A 23,584-nucleotide genomic window follows, 5' to 3' on the forward strand; every position below is an offset into this window, starting at 1 on the left:
TATTTCTAAAGAATGAAAAACTGGGGTGATCCAAATATGATCTTAACTTATGTACCCTACTGAATAAACTATTTTATTATTTCTCACATAAATTGTTTTAAAACACTTTTTTTGGTAAAAGCGTTTAGATTAAGAAATCTTTTTTTCATATTTGCAAAATGTGTAGATATTTTTCATCCATTGAAATAGTGTACTTCACTCATGAGGCTTTAAGTATGATGTGCTGATGATTTTTTTAAAAAGACAATGCTAAAATAAGAATTTCAAATCAGAGATATCAACAAATTATTTTAAAAAACACCTTCAAGTCAAGGTAAAAGTATGTAGGTTTTTTCATATTATATTCCATGACTAAAAGGATAAAAGAAAGTTGAAATGAACCAACCATGCACAGAAAAGCTTCTGAAAGAAGCCCAGTCCAGAGCAAAAGGAGAAAAAATATGAAATCATACACTGAAGCTATTTTAATTAGAAATTGCATAATATGTTAAATTCATGTGCTATTTTAAAGATAATCTTTTCTGGGGAAAATTGATGTAAATACTGATGATGCACAATTGGATTAGACATAGAACAGCAATTAAGGTAAGTAAACATAAATTTTGCACAATGGAATAGACTTTTTAATGGTACTTTAATAATTCTTTGTACTAAGAATTGTTAATTATTCATGGGTTGTCTTTGCCTCCCCTCTTAAGTTCATATAGCTTTTCTTTCTTTTACCGTGAAAGGCATATGCTTCTCTTTTACTCACCATAATGCACATATGTATGTTTACCTTTTGGAACTGCTCAAAGTTTGGGAGGGTCATTAATGGGCACAAGTCGACTTTATTACATTTGAACCCAAAATCAAAATTTTCATGTGCCTAAAAATATATTTGATAAATATATGAAATAAATTATATAAAAATAATAATACAAATTTTTATATAATTTACCAAAATTGTAGCTCCACCATGCAGCTATAACATATCAATCTTTCAGTTATGAAATGTTTTCTTCAGTTTTATTTTTAAAAGTCTTGGTTTCAAGATTCATTCCTTGATCACCCCCTTGATCAGTTGAATGCAATGATCCACTTGCGTCTGATGAAGGAGGTCTGTATAATATTAGTGCAAAAGTATTGAAGAGGATAGTGATTATTTTACAAATGATACCTGAATAAAGATAAAAAATACAATGATCAATTTAAGTTTTTTAGTAAAAATATTTCTCTGAATGTTTTTTTTAATTTGATCCCATTTAAATAATAAAATAAATAACAAAATAAGGTGTATGGATTTACATTTCTGTAAAAAGATACACAGCTCTTATATTTCTTATAGAGTCCAACACAAAAATAAAGAGTGGTGTTACTTCCTAAAATGTTAATTATAAATTCTGAGAAAAGCTAGTTCTGAATTAAAAACATTAAAAAGATTTATTTAGCTCAATACACAAAGTTTTACTCTTTTGGAAATGGACTTAAGGTTTTGAAACAACATAGTACTTAATAAACACACAAAAAAATGAGAAATAAGAAATGATTGACATCTTTATTTTCCACATTTGGTTGGCCATTACCATGCATAAAATAAATATATTAATTACTCCCCAGGTCTACTCTGATGTTTCATTGGGGTTTTAAGAGTACTCTAGGTTTTTAAGAGTGATACCAACAGAGTGCATCTACTAAGCTGCAAATGACTGAAGTTTAGGGCCAATTGATAACACATATCTGTCATTTTGAAGTCCATCTTAGCGAAGGTTGGAGAAGTTCATCACCAAGTTGGCTACAGGGCAATACATTTTTCAGCCATACAAAATATCCACAGTGATATGATTTATAGAGCAGTTATTATATGTATTAGTGGAAGAAACAGAGGTTTTTGAAATATTAAAGCATCTGAATTCATACAAATGTATACCACTGTTAATGAACACATACTGTTTTAGAGCAATGACATTACGTTACGTATTGGTGCTTAGAAGGACAAACAGGAAACAAATGGGACTAGGGATAAGGACAAATAGTCAATTTGGAGAAATCTTTGCATAAGATCTGATATTCAAAATATATAGAGAAAACACTAATACATGAGACCATTACCAACAGACCTTTGGTAAAAACAACATGAATAGTTTTCAGAAGAAATGTGAACGATCAACAACCATATCAAAAATACCCCAAATCACTAATAATGAAAGAAACAGAAATTAAAACAATCCTGAATTTTTTTTAGAGGGGGAAAGGCAGGGTAATTGGGGTTAAGTGACTTGCCCAAGGTCACATGGCTAGTAAGTGTTAAGTGTCTGAGGCCAGATTTGAACTCAGGTTCTCCTGACTCCAGGGCCAGTGCTCTATTCACTGGGCTCCCTGACAATACTGAAATTTTGTCCAACATTCAGAACATTGGTAAAGATGATAAAAACAGATTATTAATTATTTAAGTTATGTCAAGAGGTTATGGAAAGACAAACATTAATACACTTCTGGTTAGTCTCACCATTTTGAAAAATTATCTGGAACTATGTTTGAAAACTGACTTAAATCTTTATACTCTTTGTCCTCCAAATTCCACTACTGGGTATATGCAGAAAAAGAAGTCAAAGACAAGGGGAGCTAAAATATTTATAGCACTTTTTGTGATAGCTAGAAACTGAAAACAAAATGCATATCCATAGATTGTAAAGTGGCCAAACTAACTGCTGTAGGTATAATGAAATATTATTATGCCATAAATAGCAAAGACTTAAGAATTCAGAGAAATTTGGAATGATTTATAGCAACTGATCAAACAGAAAACAGAACATACAAAGATCACAAAATTCCAAAGTATCTGTGATCTCACTGATTTTAGGAATTCCTTCCAACATGCAGGTTATAATATATCCATACCTCCTCCTCCTGTATCATCACAGGGGATCCTCCCCAATACAGTGTACTTTTTTTTTTGCATTCCCAGACTTTGTAGGAATGCCAGTGATGCACATTGTCCATCAGTTATCCCTCACTGTTTTGAATGATAGTTTAGTATTTTTTCTTTACATTATTGTTGTTTTTTTTCAACCCACGAGACAAAGAAAAATTACAATAACACAAAAATTGCAATTGACACTAGAAATTAGATTAATTGCAGACCACTTCAGTCTATATTAAATAGGGAGTTGGATTTGGAGTCAAGAAGATCTGAGTTCAAATCCTACCTCAGGTGGTTAATAGCTGTGTAACCCTTGACAAGACACTTATAATGTCAGCCTTAGTTTCTTCATCTTTAAAATTAATATAATGAAAGCACTTACCTTATATAATTGTGAAAATGAAATTAGATAATGTATGTAAAATGTAAGCATACAAATAAAATGCTGTATTAGTATTAGCCACCATTAATGTTTTGCTACTACTATTATTATTGTCTTTCTTGGTAGAGATATGATGAAGAAAGCATATGCTGTCAGACATGATCTTGTTTCAATTTACCTTTTAGATTTTATTTATTCATGGGTCACAATTTTTAAAAGGGTAAAAACATTTTTTCTGGCACATTTGGTTAAAAATTAAGTGGGGAGCACAACTATTTAATAAAATTTGTGTAATGTATAATAGCATTTATATATTGGTTTAAGGTTTGCAAAACATTTTAGATCATATTTTAAAATTTAATTTTTTTTCCCCAATTACATGTGAGTTCCAAATTTTTTCCCTCCCTCTCCTAAACCCCCTATTGAGAAGGAGGGGGGTGTGACATTTTCAGTCATACTGATTTATATTTTGCCACTGGACCAACATGCTTCCAGAGGAGAGAGTGAGGCTAGTGGCTTTGCACATCTCTCCCTTACCTAAATCCAGTTCACTTGCAAGTCATGACATCTCTCTCTCTCTTTTTTTAAGCAATTGGGGTTAAGTAACTTGCTCAAGGTTACACCGCCAGGTGTTTCTGGGTGGGTGTTAAGTGTCTGAGCCTGAATTTGATCCCCCAGGTCATCCCAACACTGGGGCCGGTGCTCTTACGCTCTGCTACCTGGCCACCCCTTGACAACTCCTTCTTGATATCATGGTCCTTTTTGAGAATGAAGGACAAACAACAACAATATTGAGAAGGCAAGCAATTTGACATAGGTTATACATGTAAAACACATTTCCAAGTAAACCATGCTGTGAAAGAAAACCAAACAAAAAACCCTCAAAAATAAACAAAGAAAACATATCTTCAATCTACATTCAGGCTCCACCAGTTCTTTCTTTGGAGATGGACAGTATCTTTCATTATATGTCTTTCAGAATTACCTTGGATCATAGTTGCTGAGAATAGCTAAGTTATTCACAGTAGATCATAGTACAATATGGCTGTTATTGTGCACAGTATTCTCCTGGTTCTGCTCACTTCACTTTGCATCAGTTGATGTAATTTTTTCCCCCAGGTTTTTCTGAAAGCACCATGCTCATTATTTCTTATAATACAATAGCCTTCCATCACAATCACATAGAATAACTTGTTCAGTCATTCTCGAATTGATGGACATCCCCTCAATTTCCAAATTTTTGCCACAAGAGCTGCTATATGTATTTTTTTTTACATATAAGTCCTTTTCCTTTTGGTATGGCTGAGTTAAGTATCCCACTTTATAGCCCTTTGGCCATAGATCTAAATTGCTCTCCAGAATGGTTAAATCAGTTTACAACTAAATCAACAATGCATTGAAATTTTAATTTCCTCACATCTCCAACATTTGTCATTTTCCTTTTCTGTCACATTAGCCAAACTGATGGGTGTGTGGTGGTAGCTCAGAGTTGTTTTGTGTTTCTCTAATCAATAGTGATTTAGAGCATTTTTTCATATAACTATAGATAGCTTTGATTACATTTTCTGCAAACTGCTTGTTCATATCCTTTGATCATTCGTCAATTGAGGAATGGCTCTTATTTCTATAAATTTGGCTCAGTTTTCTATATATTTGAAAAATGAGGTCTTTATCCAAGAAAGTTGCTGTAAAAATTTTTTTTCACAGTAATGATTACCAGCTATGTATTTTTCTCCATCCTATTTTCCCTGTTTATCCTACTCTTTTCTTATCCTATTATCTTCTTTCACCCTGTCCATTCTCAAATGTGTTTTGCTTTTAACTTTTACCTCCTCCAATCTGCACTCCCTTCTATCAGTCCCTTCCCCTTACCCCTTTTCCCTCCTACTTTCCTATATTGTAAGATAGATTTCTACACCCAACTGAGTCTGTATATCATTCCCTCTTTGAGCCAGTTCTGATGAGAATAAGGTTCACATGCTCCCTTCCCTTCCCCCATCCTCTGCTTCACTGAAAAATCTCTTTCAGGGTTCTTTTACATCAGACAATTTACCCCATTCTACCTTTTCCTTTCCCCTTCTCCCAGTTCATTCATCTTTCATACCACTGAATTAAAAAAATTTAAAGATAATCATCCCATAATATTCACCTCACATTGGCACTTTCTGTCTGTGTATACTCCTAATTGCTCTAATAATGAGAAAGCTTTGGGGAGTTAGAAGTATTATTTTCCCATGTAGGGATATAAACAGTTTAACCTTACTGAATCCCTTAGGATTTCTCTTTTCTGTTTACCTTTTTGTGCCTCTTTTGAGTCTTGTATTTGAAGGTCAGATTTTCTACTCAGCTCTTGTCTGTTCATCAGAAATACTGAAAGTCCTCTATTTCACTTAATATGTATTTTTCTCCCTGATGCATTATACTCAATTTTTCTAGGTAGGTGATTCTTGGTTGAAATTCTAGCTCTTTTCCCCTCTAGAACACCATATTCCAAGATCTCTAATCCTTTAATGTAGACACTACTAAATCTTGTATTATCCTGACTGTGGCTCGAGGATACTTTAATTGTTTCTTTCTGACTGCTTGAAATATTTCTTCCTTGACTTAGGAGCATAGGAATTTGGCTGTAATATTCCTGGGAGTTTTCATTTTGGGGTCTCCTTCAGCAGGTGATCCATAGATTCTTTTAATTTTTATTTTACATTCTGGTTTTAGAATATTAGGCCAGTTTTCCTTGATAATTTCTTGAAAGATGATGTCGAGGCTCTTTCTTGATGATAGCTTTCAGATAGTCCAATAATTCTTAAATGATCTCTCTTATATCTATTTTTCAGATCAGTTGTTTTTTCCAGTGAGGTATTTCATATTTTGCTCTATTTTTCAAACTTTTGATTTTGTTTTATTGTTTCTTGATGTCTCACAAAGTTATTAGTTTCCATTTGCCCAATTCTAATTTTTAAGGAATTATTTTCTTCAGTGGGCTTATTAAAACATTTTATATGCTTTATTAACTTCTGATTTACATCATTCATTTCCACCAGATTTTGAGTTACAAATTTTCTCCCCATTTCTCCCCTACCCACCACCCCAAAATAGCAGTCCCACAGGATATCCCCTCCTCCAATCTGCTCTCTCCCATATTTTCTCCCATACCCCTTTTGACTTTTCCAGTGCCTGTATATCTTATTTCCCAATTACATATAAAATAGTATTAATAATAACATATATATTTGAATATTTGATTTTAAACTCTAAATTCCAGATTCATTCCCTTCCTCCCTTGTCACCCACCCTTACTGGAAAGATAAGCAGTTCAGTATAGGTTGTATGTGTGTGGCTAATGCAAAACAATAATATAGTAGATATATTGTAAAAGACTGACTATATTTCCCTCCCTCCTATTCCACCTCCCACTTGTTCTATTCTCTACTTTGATCCTTTTCAAAAGTGGGTGCTTCCAACTTCCCTCCCCCCCAGCCTGCCCTCCCTTCCATCATCCCCCCTCTCATCCCCTTCTTCCCCTACTCTCCTGGAGGGTGAGATACCCTATTTAGTGTGTAATTTCATTCCCTCCTCAAGCCAAATTCAATGGTAATAAGGTTGACCCATTCCCTTTTGCCTTCCTATTCTTCCCCTCCATTGTAACCATTTTCACTTGCCTCTTCTATATGAGATAGTTTACCCCATTCTGTCTCGCCCCATCTCCTCTCATTGTATTCCTCTGTCACCTCTTAATTTCCCCTTTTAAGTATCATCCCTTCCTATTAAATTGGTCCTGTGCCCTCTATCTATGTATACCTGTAAACATATATACACTCATTCACATATGTATTCATATGCCCATATACCCTCATACACACACACACACACATATATATATATATATATATATATATTTATATTTATATTCCCTTCAACTACTGAGAAAAGATTCATAAGTTACAATTATTGTTTTTCCATGTAGGAATGTTAATAGTTCAACTTTGATAAGTTCCTTATGATTTCTTTCCCCTGTTTACCTTCTCATGCTTCTCTGGCTTCTTGTATCTGAATGTCAAATTTTCTATTCAACTCTAGTTTTTTCAGCAAGAATGCTTGAAAGTCCTCTGAATGACCATATTTTCCCCTGAAACATGATACTCAGTTTTGCTGGGTAGGTGACTCTTGGTTTTAATCCCAGCTCCTTTGACCTCCAGAATATCATATTCCAAGCCCTTTGATCCCTCAATGTAGAAGAATGATCCTGGGTTATCCTGATTGTGTTTCCACAATATTCAAATTGTTTCTTCCTGGCTGCTTGTGATATTCTCTCCTTAATTTGGGAATTCTGGAACCTGGCTATAATATTCCTAGGAGTTTTCTTTTTGGGATCTTTTTCAGGAGGTGATCGGTGGATTCTTTCAACCTCTATTTTGCCCTCTGATTCTAAAACATCAGGGCAGTTTTCTTTGAGAATTTCCTGGAGGATGATTTCTAGGTTCTTACTTTGATCATGGCTTTCAGGTAGTCCAATAATTTTTAAATTATCTCTCCTGGATCTATTTTTCATGTCAGTGATTTTTCCCATGAGACATTTCACATTGCCTTCTATTCTTTCATTTGTTTTGGATCTGTTTAACAGCATCTTGATTTCCCACAATGCCATTAGCTTCCATTTGCTCCAATCTAATTCTGAAGCAATGATTCTCCTCATTGAGCTGTTGATATTCTTTTTTCCATCTGGAAAATTCGGCTTTTTAAGGCATTCTTCTCCTCATTGCCTTTTTGAGCCTCTTTTGCCATTTGAGTTAGTCTATTTTATAAGGTGTGATTTTCCTCAGTCAGGCCCTTGTCTCTCATTTCATAATTTTTTTCATTGTTCTCATTTCTCATCCCAATTTTTCCTCCACTTCTCTTATCTGCTTATTAAGGTTCTCTATGGCCTGTAACTTCAGTGAGCTTTTTTACCTCCTTTTCCATTTGGCACATTCTGCTTTTTGAGGAGTTCTTCTCTGCAGTGAATTTTTGTATCTTTTTTCTACTGGGTCAATTCTGCTTTTCAAGGCATTCTTCTCTGCGTTGCATTTTTGTGCATCCTTTACCATTTGGCCCATTCTACTTTTTTTAAGATATTGTTTTCTTCAGTTTTTTTTTGTGCCTCCTTTACCAAGCCATTGACTCTTTTTTTCAGATTTTCTTGCATCACTCTCACTTTTCTTCCCAATTTTTCCTCTACCTCTCTTACTTGATTTCTTTTTTTTTGTCTTTATTGTTTGTTTACTTTTAGTTTACAAGATTCAGTTCCACAATCCCTTGAGTTTCAAATTTTCTCCCCCTCCCTCTCCTTCCCCCCACCCCTATGATGGCATGCAATCAAGTATAGGATCTGCAAATTCATTAGACATTACTAGGTTATAAAGATCTCTTACTTGATTTTTAAAGTCCTTTTTGAGCTCTTTCATGGCCTGTGGCCAATTCATATTTTCTTTCAAGCTTTGGATGTAGGAGTTGTCAAAAAAGCCTAGTCTTTTTCATTCTGCCAATTGCTACCATCTGCTTTAGAATTACATTTTTAAATATACAAGTAATTTGTTGAATATTCAAATTTAATTAAGCAGTGTAATACTGCAATTTATTGGATTGAATCCTCTCAAGTTTATAGGACTTAGACACAGGGTTGAGTTCAAACTTGGTGCTAATTAAATAATTTACTGGATAGTACAATACAAAACAAAATGCTTTTAAATGCTTCCTTTAAAAAATTGTCCATTTGAAAAGCCTTTCTTTCCTATTCAGTCTATTGACTAACATAATAAAAGCTAGCTATACAAGTTTAACATAATTGGCTCATTTCATGTAACTCATATCTTTATTCCACAAGTACATCATTAAGTGATGGAGAATATCTAATATAACCATTTCTATAGAACTAGAAAATAAATTTCTAATATTTTTCTGACCCTATCTTTTACACATAACCCTAACAATCTAACTCTAAGGGAGAAAGAAGCAAATGCTCTCTCCCCAAAAGGAGCTCATTACTAAAGTCATTTTGCTATTTAAAATCTGTAATTCTGATACATTATGAGAATTGAGACAAGATGTGTTACTTCCAAAGAATCATAATGAATGTTGTGAATCATCTATTCAGCAACAGCATTCAAAACCATCTGAGAGATTAAATAATGTCAGCCACAGTTGGCATCTTCTCCACTGTATTACTGGAAAGTCTCAATGTCACAAAAAATCTTCTTGTCTTATTCAACTATAAAGTTTATAGCCACTTCTTTCTTCCCAAAATGACTACCTTAGTGAATTCGGTGAATATAGTTTCATGATAGATCATAGCTTATAACCAAGGACACTTGATACATATCAATTCCACTAGCCAACAAGTCTGTAGTGATCAGAAACAAGGCTGACCCTTCTCTGAACTCCATCATGATAATGTCTCACTCTTTGTCCATGTCACTATGCAGAGCAGCCACTCTAAAATCCCTGACTATTTAAATCTACCTTTCAAATAATTCCCTATATAATAATGTTTCAGATAAGTCATAAAGAATATCTAGCTTACATTTCTCTCTTTCAATATCAGTGTAGAATTGATTCCTTTAAGAATAAATTCTCTACTAATATAAATAGGATCACCATGAACTTTTTGGTCACTTGTAGAATTACATTTAAATATGTCAGTATGCAAACGTTCTTTTTCTTCCCCAGTTTTTATAAAAATTCCTTGAGATTCTACAGAAGTATATCTGTTCTTGTATTTTCAACTTTCATTAGGACATAATTTATTTTCAATGATAGAAGTAACTTGTCCAAAATGCATTTGGGAACATGAACCTGAGGAAGATTACTTATCAAAGTCTTTTTTTTTTTTTTTTTTTAAGAAATCAGGGTTAAGTAACTTGCTCAAGGTTACATGGCCAGTTATTTCTGGGTGTGGTGCTGAGTGTCTGAGCCCGGGATTCGATCTCCAGGTCATCCCAACACTGGAGCTGGTACTCTTGCTTGCTGAGCCACCTGGCCGCCCCTCAAAGTCTTTTCTTCTTCAGATGTCACTCATTTCATCATCAGAACAGTATGGGACTTTCTCCAGCTGTCTTGTACAATGTGGAAAGCTCCACTATCTTTTTTTTTTTTTTACTATATGCTACTTTTTTCTCCTTTGAATGAAACCAGAAGGATTTCACCTATACCTGTTTTATATTCCTTCATTTGAATTCCACTTATAGCTGTTGTCTTTCTTGTAACTCTTTTCAGGTTTTTAGGGTTAAAGATATTAGCATCCAAATTGTCCTTTTTGTAGCCTATGGCTGGAAGCAAAGCAAGACGATTAACTATTGTTCATTACTTGTAAAACCCTACATAGAGAAGTAGGCATATATTTCTTTTCTGAATTTGGTGATCTACGCTTTTGGTTTGATCAGTTACAGTCAATCTGTACCGCTAAAGGTTCCACACTGCAATTTTTGAGTCTTGACCAAGTGCTATTTTTAAGAGGTATGGAAAGTAAAAATCTAAATAATAGATGCTTCTCCACTTTATAAAGATAATATATAAGTAAACTTTTAGATCTGACTTTCACTCTTTTAGAACCAATAAAATAAACATTTATTCATTCAGTTTTTTTAGATTTTTGTTTCACAATATTTTCCCAACCACATAGGCCAAATTTATAGCATTCTGTGATAGTACCACCTATCATATTGAATGATATCAAAATATCACACCAACTTTGATGGCTTATGAGTTATCTCTTTTGATCTTTTTATCACTATACATTATCTTCACTCTATCCCCTTCCTCTACTTACCTGATTTCTTCACTCCCTGTACTAAGAGGTGATACCATCTTGAAATACTTTACCAATCACATTGGTTTATTTTATTTAGCCGTGCTTTATTAAAAGGTATATGGTAGGTTTTTTTTAAAGCAGCAATTCAATCTTTTTTTTAAAAGAACAAGTAGGCAGCACTAATATATCTATGATATCTGAGCATACCTAGATTAATATGTTAGTACCTAGAGTATATTAAAGCATATATGAATAAATTAATTTGCTTCTTCCTTTGACAGATTTATAACTTTTCTTGTTGCATGCCTACAGACTTTTGATGCTATAGGTGTTACATTTCTAGAAGATTAAGTATGAGGGGATTAGTAAGGATGAAATAGCTAAGGCAGAAATTTTGATACATTTAAAACTTAGAAATTTTGCTCTGTAATATAGATAGGAATAAGTTCATCTTTGCTGTCAACAGAGTGAAATGATGTAAAGACGCTCCATGGTAATATGTTCTATGAACTGAATGCCATATCATCATTAGTAAAGAATTAACAGAACTACTTATAGGCAAAGAAACAGTTTCTGTTAACAAACAATGAATATGTATCAGGATGCCCCTTTGGTAGAAAGGCTAGGATTTAACTAGGGAATTTCACAAAGGAACTAAATTAAGACTTTAGTTTGGAAGTTATTAGAGTTTAATAATCATACAGAAGTCTGTAGAAATATAGGTGGAACCTTGTTCATAAATGAATAATGCCCATTTAGGGTATCTAAAGTAGGAATATGGATAGGGAAATTCCATTGAAGCAGAGAGGATCACAGCCAAAAGATTACAGTATAGTTAAGGGATTGATGGAGGAGTGATAGACAAGGTTGACTATTTCCTCTTTGATTATTCACAGCATCTCCTTTATTAATGTAGCTCAACATTGCAATAACTATATTGACTGGTCACACTGTTGAGTTATATTTCACTTGTAGTCCACTAAAATCGCTAATTTTTTTTCTTACATGAACTTCTTTATAAACATGTCTCCCCAATTCTGTACATGCATGATGGACTTTTAAAATTATTTGAACCACTTTTATGTTCAAGAATTCCAAAATCCCTTTATCTAACCACAGTCTCTTGGTTTTTCACTTGTCCCTCCACATCACCCTACAAAATCTTCCTCTTTGCCCACCAGTTCCTTTACCCCACAATTATCTCTCAGGCCATCTCCCCTGTACTAGCCACTCTTTCCTCTTTTCCCCATCTTGTTCCCTTGCTGAACCAATGCAACTCTACAGTGTTCTCTCTTGAATTCTTTATCATTTTGCTGATTATTCACTGCAAAGATTTAGCTTTGAATTACTCACACCATTTATCATCTTTGATCCTGAACATGTAGTGATGAATAAAGGTGGAGAAAATCATGCAACCAGTTTGTGTGCCCTACAAATTTTTGTTACACAACATAAACTGGGTACTTACTTATGCCAGGCAATTCTTCTAAACCTGCTTTATCAACTCTTTATCCACTCTCCACAGAGTCTCTTCTGTACCTTTTTAACCCTCCTCAAACTTCCATGGCTCCCTTTCCTCCTCATCCCCTCCAGCTGAAAACTTTACCTTATATTTTACAGAAAAAATTGAGAACATTCATTGTAATCTCCCTTTTCTCTCCACTCCAACTCCAATAACTCAGATGCCTTTTGTCACTATTTTCTCCCTTCACCCTTGTCTCACAAGATGAGGAGGCTTTTCTCCTTACTAAGGCTAACCACTTTGCCTATTCAAGTAATCCCATTTCATCCCTGTCTCCTCCAGCAAATTGCCCCTCACATTTGTCATTACCACTCTACTATGTATTTTCAATCTCTCCCTCTCTACTGGATCATTCCATATTGACTACAAATATGCCCAGGTCCCCCTCATCTTGAAAAACCCCTTACATGATCCTTCCATTATGTTATTAGATTGTAAGTTCCTTGAAGGCAGAAAAGTCTTTTGCCTGCACATAGTAGGCACTTAATAAATGTTTATTGATTGACTGAGGAGTCCCATATCTATTCTGCCCTTTGCAGCAAAACTCCTTGAAAAGGCTTGTCTAGAACAGATGCCTCTACTTTTTCTCGCCTTCGGTTCTTATAATACCACTGAAAATTCTTTCTCCAAAGTTACCAATGATCTCTCTTTTGCCAACTTCAAAGGCCTTTTCTCAATCTTCATTCTTCTTGATTTCTCTGTAGCCTTTGACACTGCTGATTACCCTCTCCTACTTGACACTCTTTTCTCAATGTTTTTGAGACAACATTCTATGCTAGTTCTCCTCCCCTCTGAACATTCCTTCTCTGTCTCCTTTGCTGGATCCACATCCAGATCATGCCCTCTAATCCTAATTGTCTCTCAGGATCCTGATCTGGACCTCTTCTTCCTCTATGTTACCTCACTTGGTGATCTCATCAGCTCCTATGGATTTAGTTATCATCTTTATGCTGATGATTCAAATCTTCCTATTCTGCCCCAACCTCTTTGCTGACCTTGAATCTTGCATATTCAACTATCAGATATCTCACTGCTAAATATCTTACACTAAACATGTCCAAACAGAACTTATCTTTTCGGGATGGCTAGGTGTTGCAGTGAATAGAGCACCGGCCCTGGAGTCAGGAGGACCTGAGTTCAAATTCAGTCTCAGATACTTAACACAAAACTAGTCATGTGACCTTGGGCAAGTCACTTAACCCCAATTGCCCTACCTTCCCCATCTCCAAAAAGCAAAAAAAAAAAAAAAAAGAGAGCTTATCTTTTCCCCAATCCCTTTCTCTTCCTGTCTTCCCTATGGTTCCACATCCCCTGGCTTACAACCAAGAAGTCAATTCTCAACCATTCACTCTCTCTTTTCTCCCTCATCCAGTTTGTTGACAAAGCTTGTCAATTTCCCCTTTGCAGTATCTCTTCTCTCCTATAACACCACCACCACTCTGGTGCAGGACCTCATCACCTCACATTTGGACTACTGAAATAGCCTACTAGTGGGTCTGCCTGTTTCACATCTCTCCTCAATCCAATTCATCCTTCATTCAGCCACTAAACCACAGATTTTCCTAAAGCACAGGTCTGACCATAAAACACTTACATTTCTCCCCTCAGCTCCTGACCATCACCCCCACCCAAATAAATAAACTCTGGTAGCTCCATATTGTCTTTAGGATCAAATACCAGTACAAAATGATCTGTTTTGCTGGCATCCTCCTATGTTTCCAGTCTTCTTACACCACATATTCTTTGATCCTGTGACACTGGACTTCTGACAGTTCTACTAACATGAAACTCCATCTCTTGGCTCTAAGCATTTTCTCTGGTTGTCCCTCCTGCCTAGAACTCTCTGTCTTAAGCTGTACCTACCTATTTCTATGGCTTCCTTTAAGTCTCAACTAAAATTCTATTTTTTTAAGAAATCAGGGTTAAGTAACTTGCTCAAGGTTACATAGCCAGTTATTTCTGTGTGTGGTGCTGAGTATCTGAGCCCAGATTTTATCCCCAGGTCATCCCAACACTGGAGCCAGTGCTCTTACTCGCTGAGCCACCTGGCCACCCCTAAGCAATTGGGGTTAAGTAACTTGCTCAAGGTTACACGGCCAGGTGTTTCTGGGTGGGTGCTAAGTGTCTGAGCCCGGGATTTGATCCCCAGGTCATCCCGACACTGGAGCCGGTGCTCTTACTCGCTGTGCTACCTGGCTGCCCCTAAAATTCTATTTCATATAGCAAGCCTTTCCCAACCCCTCAATTCTAGTGTCTTCCCTCTGTTAATTATTTCTTATTTATGCTATATTTGTCTTGTTTGGATGCTGCTTCCTCCATTAGATTTTGAGCTCCTTAAGGGTAGGGACTATCTTTTGCTTCTTTCTGTATTCCCAATGCTTAGCACAGGGCTTAGCACATGTAAAGCCAATCACAAGCAGCTCTCCTGAGAACTGCTGCTGTGAATAACTTTAAGGATATAATAGCATAGTAAGGTGAACTCTTTATTTATTCAGAAATAAACTAAAGCAAAACATTCAAGAAACTAAAGCACAGCATTCACAATATAACATAATAACTTATTACAAAGGTGGCCACATAGTCTTAAATAAAACATATCATTCAGTAAGTCACAGTCTCCTCAATCAATATAAAGTACTCATCTAAAGTCTTTTTTCATCTTGACTCTATGCTGGCTTCCAATCATCCTTAAGACGTAATCATAAAATACAAACACCATCCACCCCTAGGTCACAGTAAGTTACAATATCATCAATCAGCACTGAGTATCCAAGTAAAGTTCTCTTTCATCTTAACTCAAGGATGACTTCCAAACCCCATGTTCCATGCTCCCAGATCTTGCCTTGATTCACCCGACTGTTGCCTGGATTCACAGGTAGGCAGCTCTCTGCTCCTGTTCCATATCCCAGCTCACAGGAACTGCTCCACCCCAACCTCTTGACAGTTTCTGTTTCTAGGAAAACAAAACTCAACAGGGCTACAATAAGATTTATACACATTGCTGGCACTCTCATCTCAATTCACTTTCTGTCTGAGAAATCAACACAAATCAACAGGGTGCTTCTGTCTGACAAAGTAACACCAACACAGAACACCAGACAGAACAACAGAGTACTGACATCACAAACATTCTCTCTCTTAGCTTTGCTTAGTCCCAGCTTGTGCTCAAGCTTTTATTTGTTCTCCTCCTTTCTGTTCCACCCTTCTTGTTCCATCATTTCTGTTCCTCTCTTTCAGCAAGCTCCTCCTACTGTGGGCTCCATGTGATGACATTAGGCCTATTAAGCACAGGGAAGGTCTCCAAATTCCCTTTGGCCTATTAAAGACAACACAATGTGTACTGTTTCCAACAAAGACTTGACACAATCAAAGGTGAGGCTCAAAAGCACTTGAATAGCTGAAACAAGGAGCAAAGTACTACTTTACTTGCCATTACAGCACAAAGTAGTCACTTATTAAATTTTTAGTGACTGACCTTGTATAGAACTTTATTCCTTTTACATTTTTCTTGTTACCTTTAGCAAATTGTTTTATTAAAAAAACTTGATTTTGTCATTCATTTTATCATCTAGGCCTCCTAAGGTTCATGTAAACTGTCAATTCCACTTATGTTATCATCTAAGTCAAAAATTATTTTAAAAAAAGAACTTGGTCAACAAAAAAGATCTGTGGCACTCCACTAGATATTTCACCAATAATGATTCATTCATTAATTAAAAGTTTCTGGATTTGGTTAACCACCTATGAACTCATTTATCATTCAGTCTGTTTATCTCTTTCTGTCTTGTTAACAAGAATATCATGAGAGTCCTTTTCAAATCAAATAATAAAATTCAAATACAATATGCCCATGGTATTCAAATAATAATGTAAAAATAATGGAAATCAAGCTGGTCTGGATTTTATTCTTGTTCTTCATAGTCATAATTAATAATTTTGGCTATTTCTACTCTCACTGAAAGAAGACATTTCCTTTGCAAAAGTATTCTCATACCCTTAAACCATTCTTCATTTGACACGAATTAAGTTAGGCTTCCTTCAACCTTGTCACCCACCTATGAACTCATTCAAATTTGTCAAAGATTCTTTTGAAACATGGAGCATAGAATTGAAAAAAATTCTTTAAAGATGCTATGATCCACACAGATTACAGCATAATTATTATTCCTATTCAAATTAAATACTATATGACTATTAATGCATCCTAAGATTCTTTATTGAAAGTTATGCTCCACTGTTGTCTTATATTGACATTAAGTCTTTCTCACATGGATTGCCATTAAGCTATATCTTCTATATTCCCTGGTCTCTATTTGTATATTTGATTTAAACAAAACATCTATGTGTAAGGCTTTACATTTTGCTCTATTTAATATGATATTGTTAAACTGGATTCACTATTCTATCCTGCAGAGATGTCTTTGGATCCTGATTCTGTCATTTCTTATATCCATTACCTTTTTCAGCTTTAGGTTATCAAAAACTTTGAAAAAAATTTCCTATAGATCCATCACAGTCACTGATAACAGGATGGGGTCAAGGACAGAGCCCAGTATCATCACTGGAGACAGTGTCTTGTCAAAAATAACCTTATGAGGAGGCCTATATTGGTAGTACAATAGGGTAGCAACAGCAATTACTGTATTTCACCATATAAATGCCATCTCTGCATAATCATTACACTCTTTTTTTCAGTCCAAGAATAGGGGTACCCTCTTTTTTCAGTCCAAAAATTGTTTTATAACCTTTCATCGTCTAATAGTCACATGGCATAATTTTGTTCATCATGCAGCTTAAAAGGTAAACAAGCAGAAATGTATTCACCAGTGGCATATGGATACACATTTACCTCTTGCGCACTGTGACCCAGGAGCCTAGACTTCTCAGCTCATGTGTATCATCAGTATATTTCTGAAAGCTGACTGATGTGATTTGTTTAGAATGCTGCAGTACTAACAGTACTGTCACTCAACTCAATGAAGAGCCATAGGCACAAGGGGAGCAGGCAGACAGGTGAAGATGCCATGAGTAAGTCATATGATATAGTAAGACTTGCATCTTTCCAATTTTAACATATATTCGTTAGTATTCCATGCATTCTAACTTGCACCAAAGGCAGTTAAGTAATGAATGATTTTTAAATAATGCTGGCACAAAATTTTTTGAAAGCTTCACATAATGGTTGCATACCACTCCTTTGCAAAAAAAAATTTGGCAGAAGATCTGTGATGATTATGCGATGAAATATGATATTGGAGTACCCTGGGAAGTGAATTATTTTTACATGTGTTATAATGATCACAAAGATGGTATTACATTAGTGGGAAATGGAGAACTTGGTAATTACAGTAACCATGGTTTTTATTATTAGGTATTGCTTAAGTATTGAACAAGGTCTTGTGGTTTCCCATTCTGGCTCTTGGCACAAGCAGCTATATATACTTGTATATATTCTCCTGAATCTAGAGCCACCAAAACTCCTGAATCACAGAGTGGACCTTAAAAAGTTCAAAACGACTATATGTCATAGCATAGCATGTAGCACATATACAGGATTGTGTTAGTACTACTAATTAGGACATGGAATTTTGATATTTTAGAACCAGAAGGAAAGTAAAAATAGAATATGACAGAAACCCAGAATAACTGAAATCCTACAGGGGGAAAATGGATATTTAATGAAAAAGAGGATTTGAAGCATTCCTGAAGAAAAGACTAGAACTGAATAAAAATTTGATTTTCAAATTTTCAAGGACTCAAAAGAAGCATAAAAAGGTAAACATTAGTGAGAAATTATAAAGGACTCAATTAGTTTAAACAATTTACATTGCTATATGGGAACATGATACATATAATTCCAAGAACTTTTTCATCATTAGGACAGTCAGAAGGAGTCTACTTAGAGAGCATGGTTCACATTTATTATGATGGGATATTCTCAAACAAAAATGGAAAGGTGGGGGAAAAGATGTACTGGGAGAAGGGGGAAAGGGAAAGGAAGAGGAATGGGAAGATTATCTCACATAAAAGAAGTGTGCAAAGAATTGTTTTTAAAATGGGGGGAGAAATGGGGAAGGGGAAAGTAGGCAACACTTGAACTTCATCTCATCTAAATTTTCAAAGATACCAACTATTGAGATAAGAACTACCAGCAAAATTTATCTGAAAAATTAGAAAACAATCTCATGGAAATTTTGCTGGCACCAATATTCTATACACATAATAATCCCACAAATTTTGATACGTTGTCTCATTACTGTCATTATCTCTAATGAGATAATTTTTTCTATGATTTGTTCTTTGACTCATTTTTTTTTCTTTATGGTTGGGTTATTTAGTTAATATTTTATTTACTCTATAAGACCCCTTATTAAACATAATTTTTCTTGTATTATCATTCCAAAAGGATGCACTTAATATCTTATACACACTATATATGAAAATATATAATATTTAAAAATGTGTAATATATGTAAAAAATTAATGCCATAAAAAAATTAGAGGATCAAGGAAAGGAGGGTCATTCCATGAAACTTAATTTAAAATCTCTGATTAGTAGTATGATGACCCTGATGATATGATGATATGAGACCCTGACTCCAGAGAATCTATGAAATATTTTGCTTCTCTTCTCCTAATAAAAAGTTGATGGACTAGAGGTACAAAATGATACATACATTTTCAGACATGAACAATATGTAGATTTATTTTCCTTGACTATATCTAGTTCAAAGGATGGATTTATTTTTTGGAAGAAGATAAAATTTTGGTTATGTTTGGGGGAGCAGTGATGGTGATAACAAAAAAAGATGAGTATTAGTGAAATATTCTTAAAAATTCATGTAAGAAATCAGAAATCAGAGATACAATTAAGGACAGTTATTGAACTACTTATTAAATTTATTAGAATGGTTGAAAAAATGTTGCATATGAAATTTATTTCCATTCTTCTTTTTCAATAGAAACAATCAAGTTTCTTCATGTTTGTCTAGCTCATTAAAACTATGACCTCTCATGTTTGGCAACTGGGTGTAGTGGTGGTATTTGTATGTGTTCTTCCCTCTTCCTGCTCCCCCCCCCCAGCCTTGCCATATTACACTGTTTACTCCTATGACATATGTAGTCTACTAAAACTCCAAGATCATTTTCAGATGACTCATGGTCTGTCCATGGCTACCCCATCTTGTAGTTATGAAGTTGAACCTGAGTGTAGTGCTTCACATTATCTCTATTGAATTTTACAGTCTTAAGACTTAGACTTATTTATGTTAGATTTTACAAAGATAAGTCCTTTTTGGTTGTTGATGTTGTCATTCACTATTGTGGTTAGCTTTCTCAGCTTTGTGTCATCTATAGATTCAGTAAGCATGTCATTTGTTCCTCCATCTAAATCACTGGTAAAAATGTTAAATCATATACATACAAGGACAATTCTTTATGTGTAAATTGGTGAAAAAACGTTCTTCGGGAAGCTAGGTGGCACAGTGAATAGAGCACCGGCCCTGGAGTCAGGAGGACCTGGGTTCAGATCTGGCCTCAGCCACTTAACACAAAAATTAACTGTGTGACCTTGGGCAAGTCACTTAACCCCAACTGCCCTCCAAAAAAAGGAAAACAAGTTCTTCCAAGTTGACAATGGCCACAAAGATTTTGGTTTTTTGAGTTTACTCATTTAGCCAATTCTGAACATATTTAACTTTACTTTCATCTAACCCGTATCTCTCCAACTTGTTCAAAAGGACAGCGTGAGAAATTCTGTCAAATGCTTTGCTGACATTTAGTTAAATCCTGTCTATGGAGTTTTCCTGACCTACTCATCTAGTCATTATATCAATATATCAAGATCTTGTGATTTTATTAATGTAGAACTCCCTCCACTAATATGTAATGAAATTTGTCTGGAATGTATAGTCCTAGAGAGTTGACTCAGAGCTGTTAAGGGAACCAGGATAGTAAACCTGTCCAAAAAAGGAAATAAGTTGAGCCTTGAATAAGATGTTTCTCTTATAAAGTTTTTATTATTACATTTTATTTTACCATAACAAATATTGCCTATCAGGGACCCCAAAATATATTATCCCCCAAACAGCAAACAAAACAACTTGACAGAATTATTATGAAAGAAGCTATGTAATACTTAAAATTTTTATAGTTTCTAATTGTTAACAGAAAGAAAGAAAGCATGCTTTAACTTTAATAATTTGACATCAAGACTGTCTATTTTATTTGACTTTACTTTTGCTAGTTTTAGTGGATTCTTTATTTGTATTGTTATGGTCATATGAGTGGTATATATAAAAATGTGTGTGAATATTTTTTATGGTTCAGTTTTTTTGTGCATAATTCTTTAAGTGGCATAAGCCATGTGACCATAGTTATTACTGCAATCCTTTATACATATTCACAAAATATTTTCTTTGCCAAGAATAGAAATCAAGTTCTCTAGTCTATAAGGTATCTAAGTAATCTCCTCACTCTTTTTGTTTGTCTTAGGTTCACAAGGCCTCATTAACTATTTTTGTTGTCTTTTTTTTTTCTTTTTGGAGGGCAATTGGGGTTAAGTGACTTTCCCAAGTTCACATGGCTAATAAGTGATAAGTGTCTGAGGCTAGATTTGAACTCAGGTCCTCCTGACTCCAGGACTGGTGCTCTATTCACTGCACCACCTAGCTGAGCCCTGTTCTATCTTTTATGATCCAAAAATCATTCTCCTTGAAATGAATGAAGGAAAATAAAATTTGAATAGTTCTGCTTTTTCTTCATCCTTGTCCATTATCATCACCCTATTCATCCCAGCCGTTCTTTTCTTTGATAATCCTGGTTTTTTTCCAATACAGTTATAAAAAGGTCCCATTGTTATATTTTGCATTATCTGCCAGCCTCAACTCATTTTGAATTTTAGCATTCATGGCCATATTATTTCAAGACTGCCTGTCACCTTTTAAAATAACAGACAATAAAAAATATTTGGGAGTCTATTTGCCCAGACAAACCCAGTAACCATATGAACACAATTACAAAACACTTTTCACACAAATAAAGTCAGTTCTAAATAACTGGGAAAATATAAATTGTTCATGGGTAGGCTGAGCTAATATAATAAAAATGACAATTCTACCTAAGTAGTTTACTTATTCAGTGCCATACCAGTCAAACTATCAAAAATTATTTTATAGAGCTAGAAAAATACAACAAAATTCATGTGGGAGAAGAAAAAGTCAAGAATATTTTGGGAATTAATGAAAAAAATGCAGGGGAAGGTGGCCTAGGCATACCAGATGTAAGACTGTATTAAAAAGCAGCAAACATCAAAAAACTATTTGGAACAGACTAAGAAATGGAGTGATGGATTAGCAGACTACGTTAGGTAGTCACACAAAACAGAGTGGTTAATGACTACAGTAATCTACTGTTTGATAAACTGAAAATCTCCAGCTTCTGGGATAAGAACTCACTATTCAACAAAAACTGCTGGGAAAACTGGAAAACAGTATGGCAGAAGCTAGGCATAGACCAACATCTTAGATTGTATAACAAGAATTAGGAGAGCAAAGAATAGTTTACCTGTCAGATCTAAGGAGAAGGGAAGAATTTATGAACAAGTGATAGAGAACATTATGAAATGCAAAATGGATAATTTTGATTACACTAAATTAATAAGGGTTTGCAAAAAGCCAATGCAACCAATATTAGAAGGAAATCAGAAAGCTGGGAAATAATTTTTATAGCCAGTATCTCTGATAAAGGCCTTTTTTCTCAAATATATAGAGAATGGAATCAAATTTATAAGAATACAAGTCATTCCCTGTAATGGCAAGCAAAGAATTACTTAGCACCTTGTATCAGTAATTTAATTATTTAGCACCTTGTTTCAGTTCAAGTTTCTTGTAAGCCTTGACCATGATTATATCAAGTTTTTGTTAAGAAACAGAACTTGTGAACTCCACAACTTGTGAGCCCCAGAACTTGTGAATCCCTGTTGCTGATGCAACAGGAAGAGGTGGAACAGGAAGGAGCTAATAATCATAGTTAAGGAGAAGCCCAAATTGGGAAAGAGCAGAACTGAGAAGAGAGTACTTGTGGTGGCAGAATTGAGAAGGGGAACTTTGTGGTGGTGGCTCTCCTTTTGTCTGTTCTGTCTGTGTTGATTTTTGTTTGTGATACTTTGTATAGAAGCCCTGGGACCTTACTGGAAGCCCTGAAAGAGGATTTTCTTGTCTGTTTACAGAAGTCCTGGAGATGGGTTTCAGAGGTCCTGGGACCATACTGATGATATATGTTGAGTTCTCAGACCTTGTTGGTGGGTCTATGTTGATTTCACAGGCAGACAGTGAATTGATGATGGTGCTGGTGATGTGTTTGAATGTTACTGGGTCTCCCTTAAGCTTTGTCTTCCAGAAACTGTGAAGGACTTGAGGTAGTTTAGATACTGTGAACTTCAATAAGGAACTGGATGAAGAGCTGGACAAGGAGCTGAGAGCTGCCTACCTTTGAACCCAGGTGTCAGTTGGGTAGATTCAGGTAGGAGCTGGACACATGGAAGAGGAACCATGGAATTTGGGAGCCAGTCTCTAGTCAAGAGGAAAAAGACTTCTCTTTGGGTACTTGATGCTGACTGAGAAGATCATGATTTACTGTGGCCTAGCGGTGGAGAACTTTGACCTTTGTACTTTGTGACCCTTAAGGAGGCTTCTCCTTAAGGATGATTGAGTTAAGGACTTACTAAATGATATCTTTTGTTTAAAACTATATAGCCACTTTGGGGAAAACTATGTGGCCACTTTAGTGATAAGTTATTATGCCATAACATTGTTTTTTTTATTAAATGCTTTATTAACTTCTGATTTACATCACTCACTTCCGCCAGATTTTGAGTTACAAATTTCCCCCCAATTTTCCCCTACCCACCACCCCAAAATAGCAGTCCCACAGGATATCCCCTCTTCCAATCTTCTCTCTCCCATATTTTCTCCCATACCCCTTTCAACTTTTCCA

The 23,584-nt window shown here is 35.1% G+C and overlaps 1 protein-coding gene across 1 annotated transcript in view; it reads right to left on the bottom strand.

The window, feature by feature from the left end:
* Window positions 1-535: 535 nt before the first annotated feature.
* Window positions 536-23,584, bottom strand: part of LOC138161242 (solute carrier organic anion transporter family member 4C1-like) — a 139,622-nt gene continuing 116,573 nt past the window's right edge. Inside the window, exon 13 of the mRNA XM_069088055.1 lies at window positions 536-1,159. Within this exon, the coding sequence (XP_068944156.1) occupies window positions 987-1,159 (173 nt within the window). The 3' untranslated portion in view covers window positions 536-986. The remainder of the gene's footprint in view (window positions 1,160-23,584) is intronic.

Source organism: Petaurus breviceps, unplaced genomic scaffold (assembly GCF_028583685.1).
Source record: "Petaurus breviceps papuanus isolate PSGF00001 unplaced genomic scaffold, PetGlider_PUasm1.0 184, whole genome shotgun sequence".
Classification (NCBI taxonomy): Eukaryota; Metazoa; Chordata; class Mammalia; order Diprotodontia; family Petauridae; genus Petaurus; species Petaurus breviceps.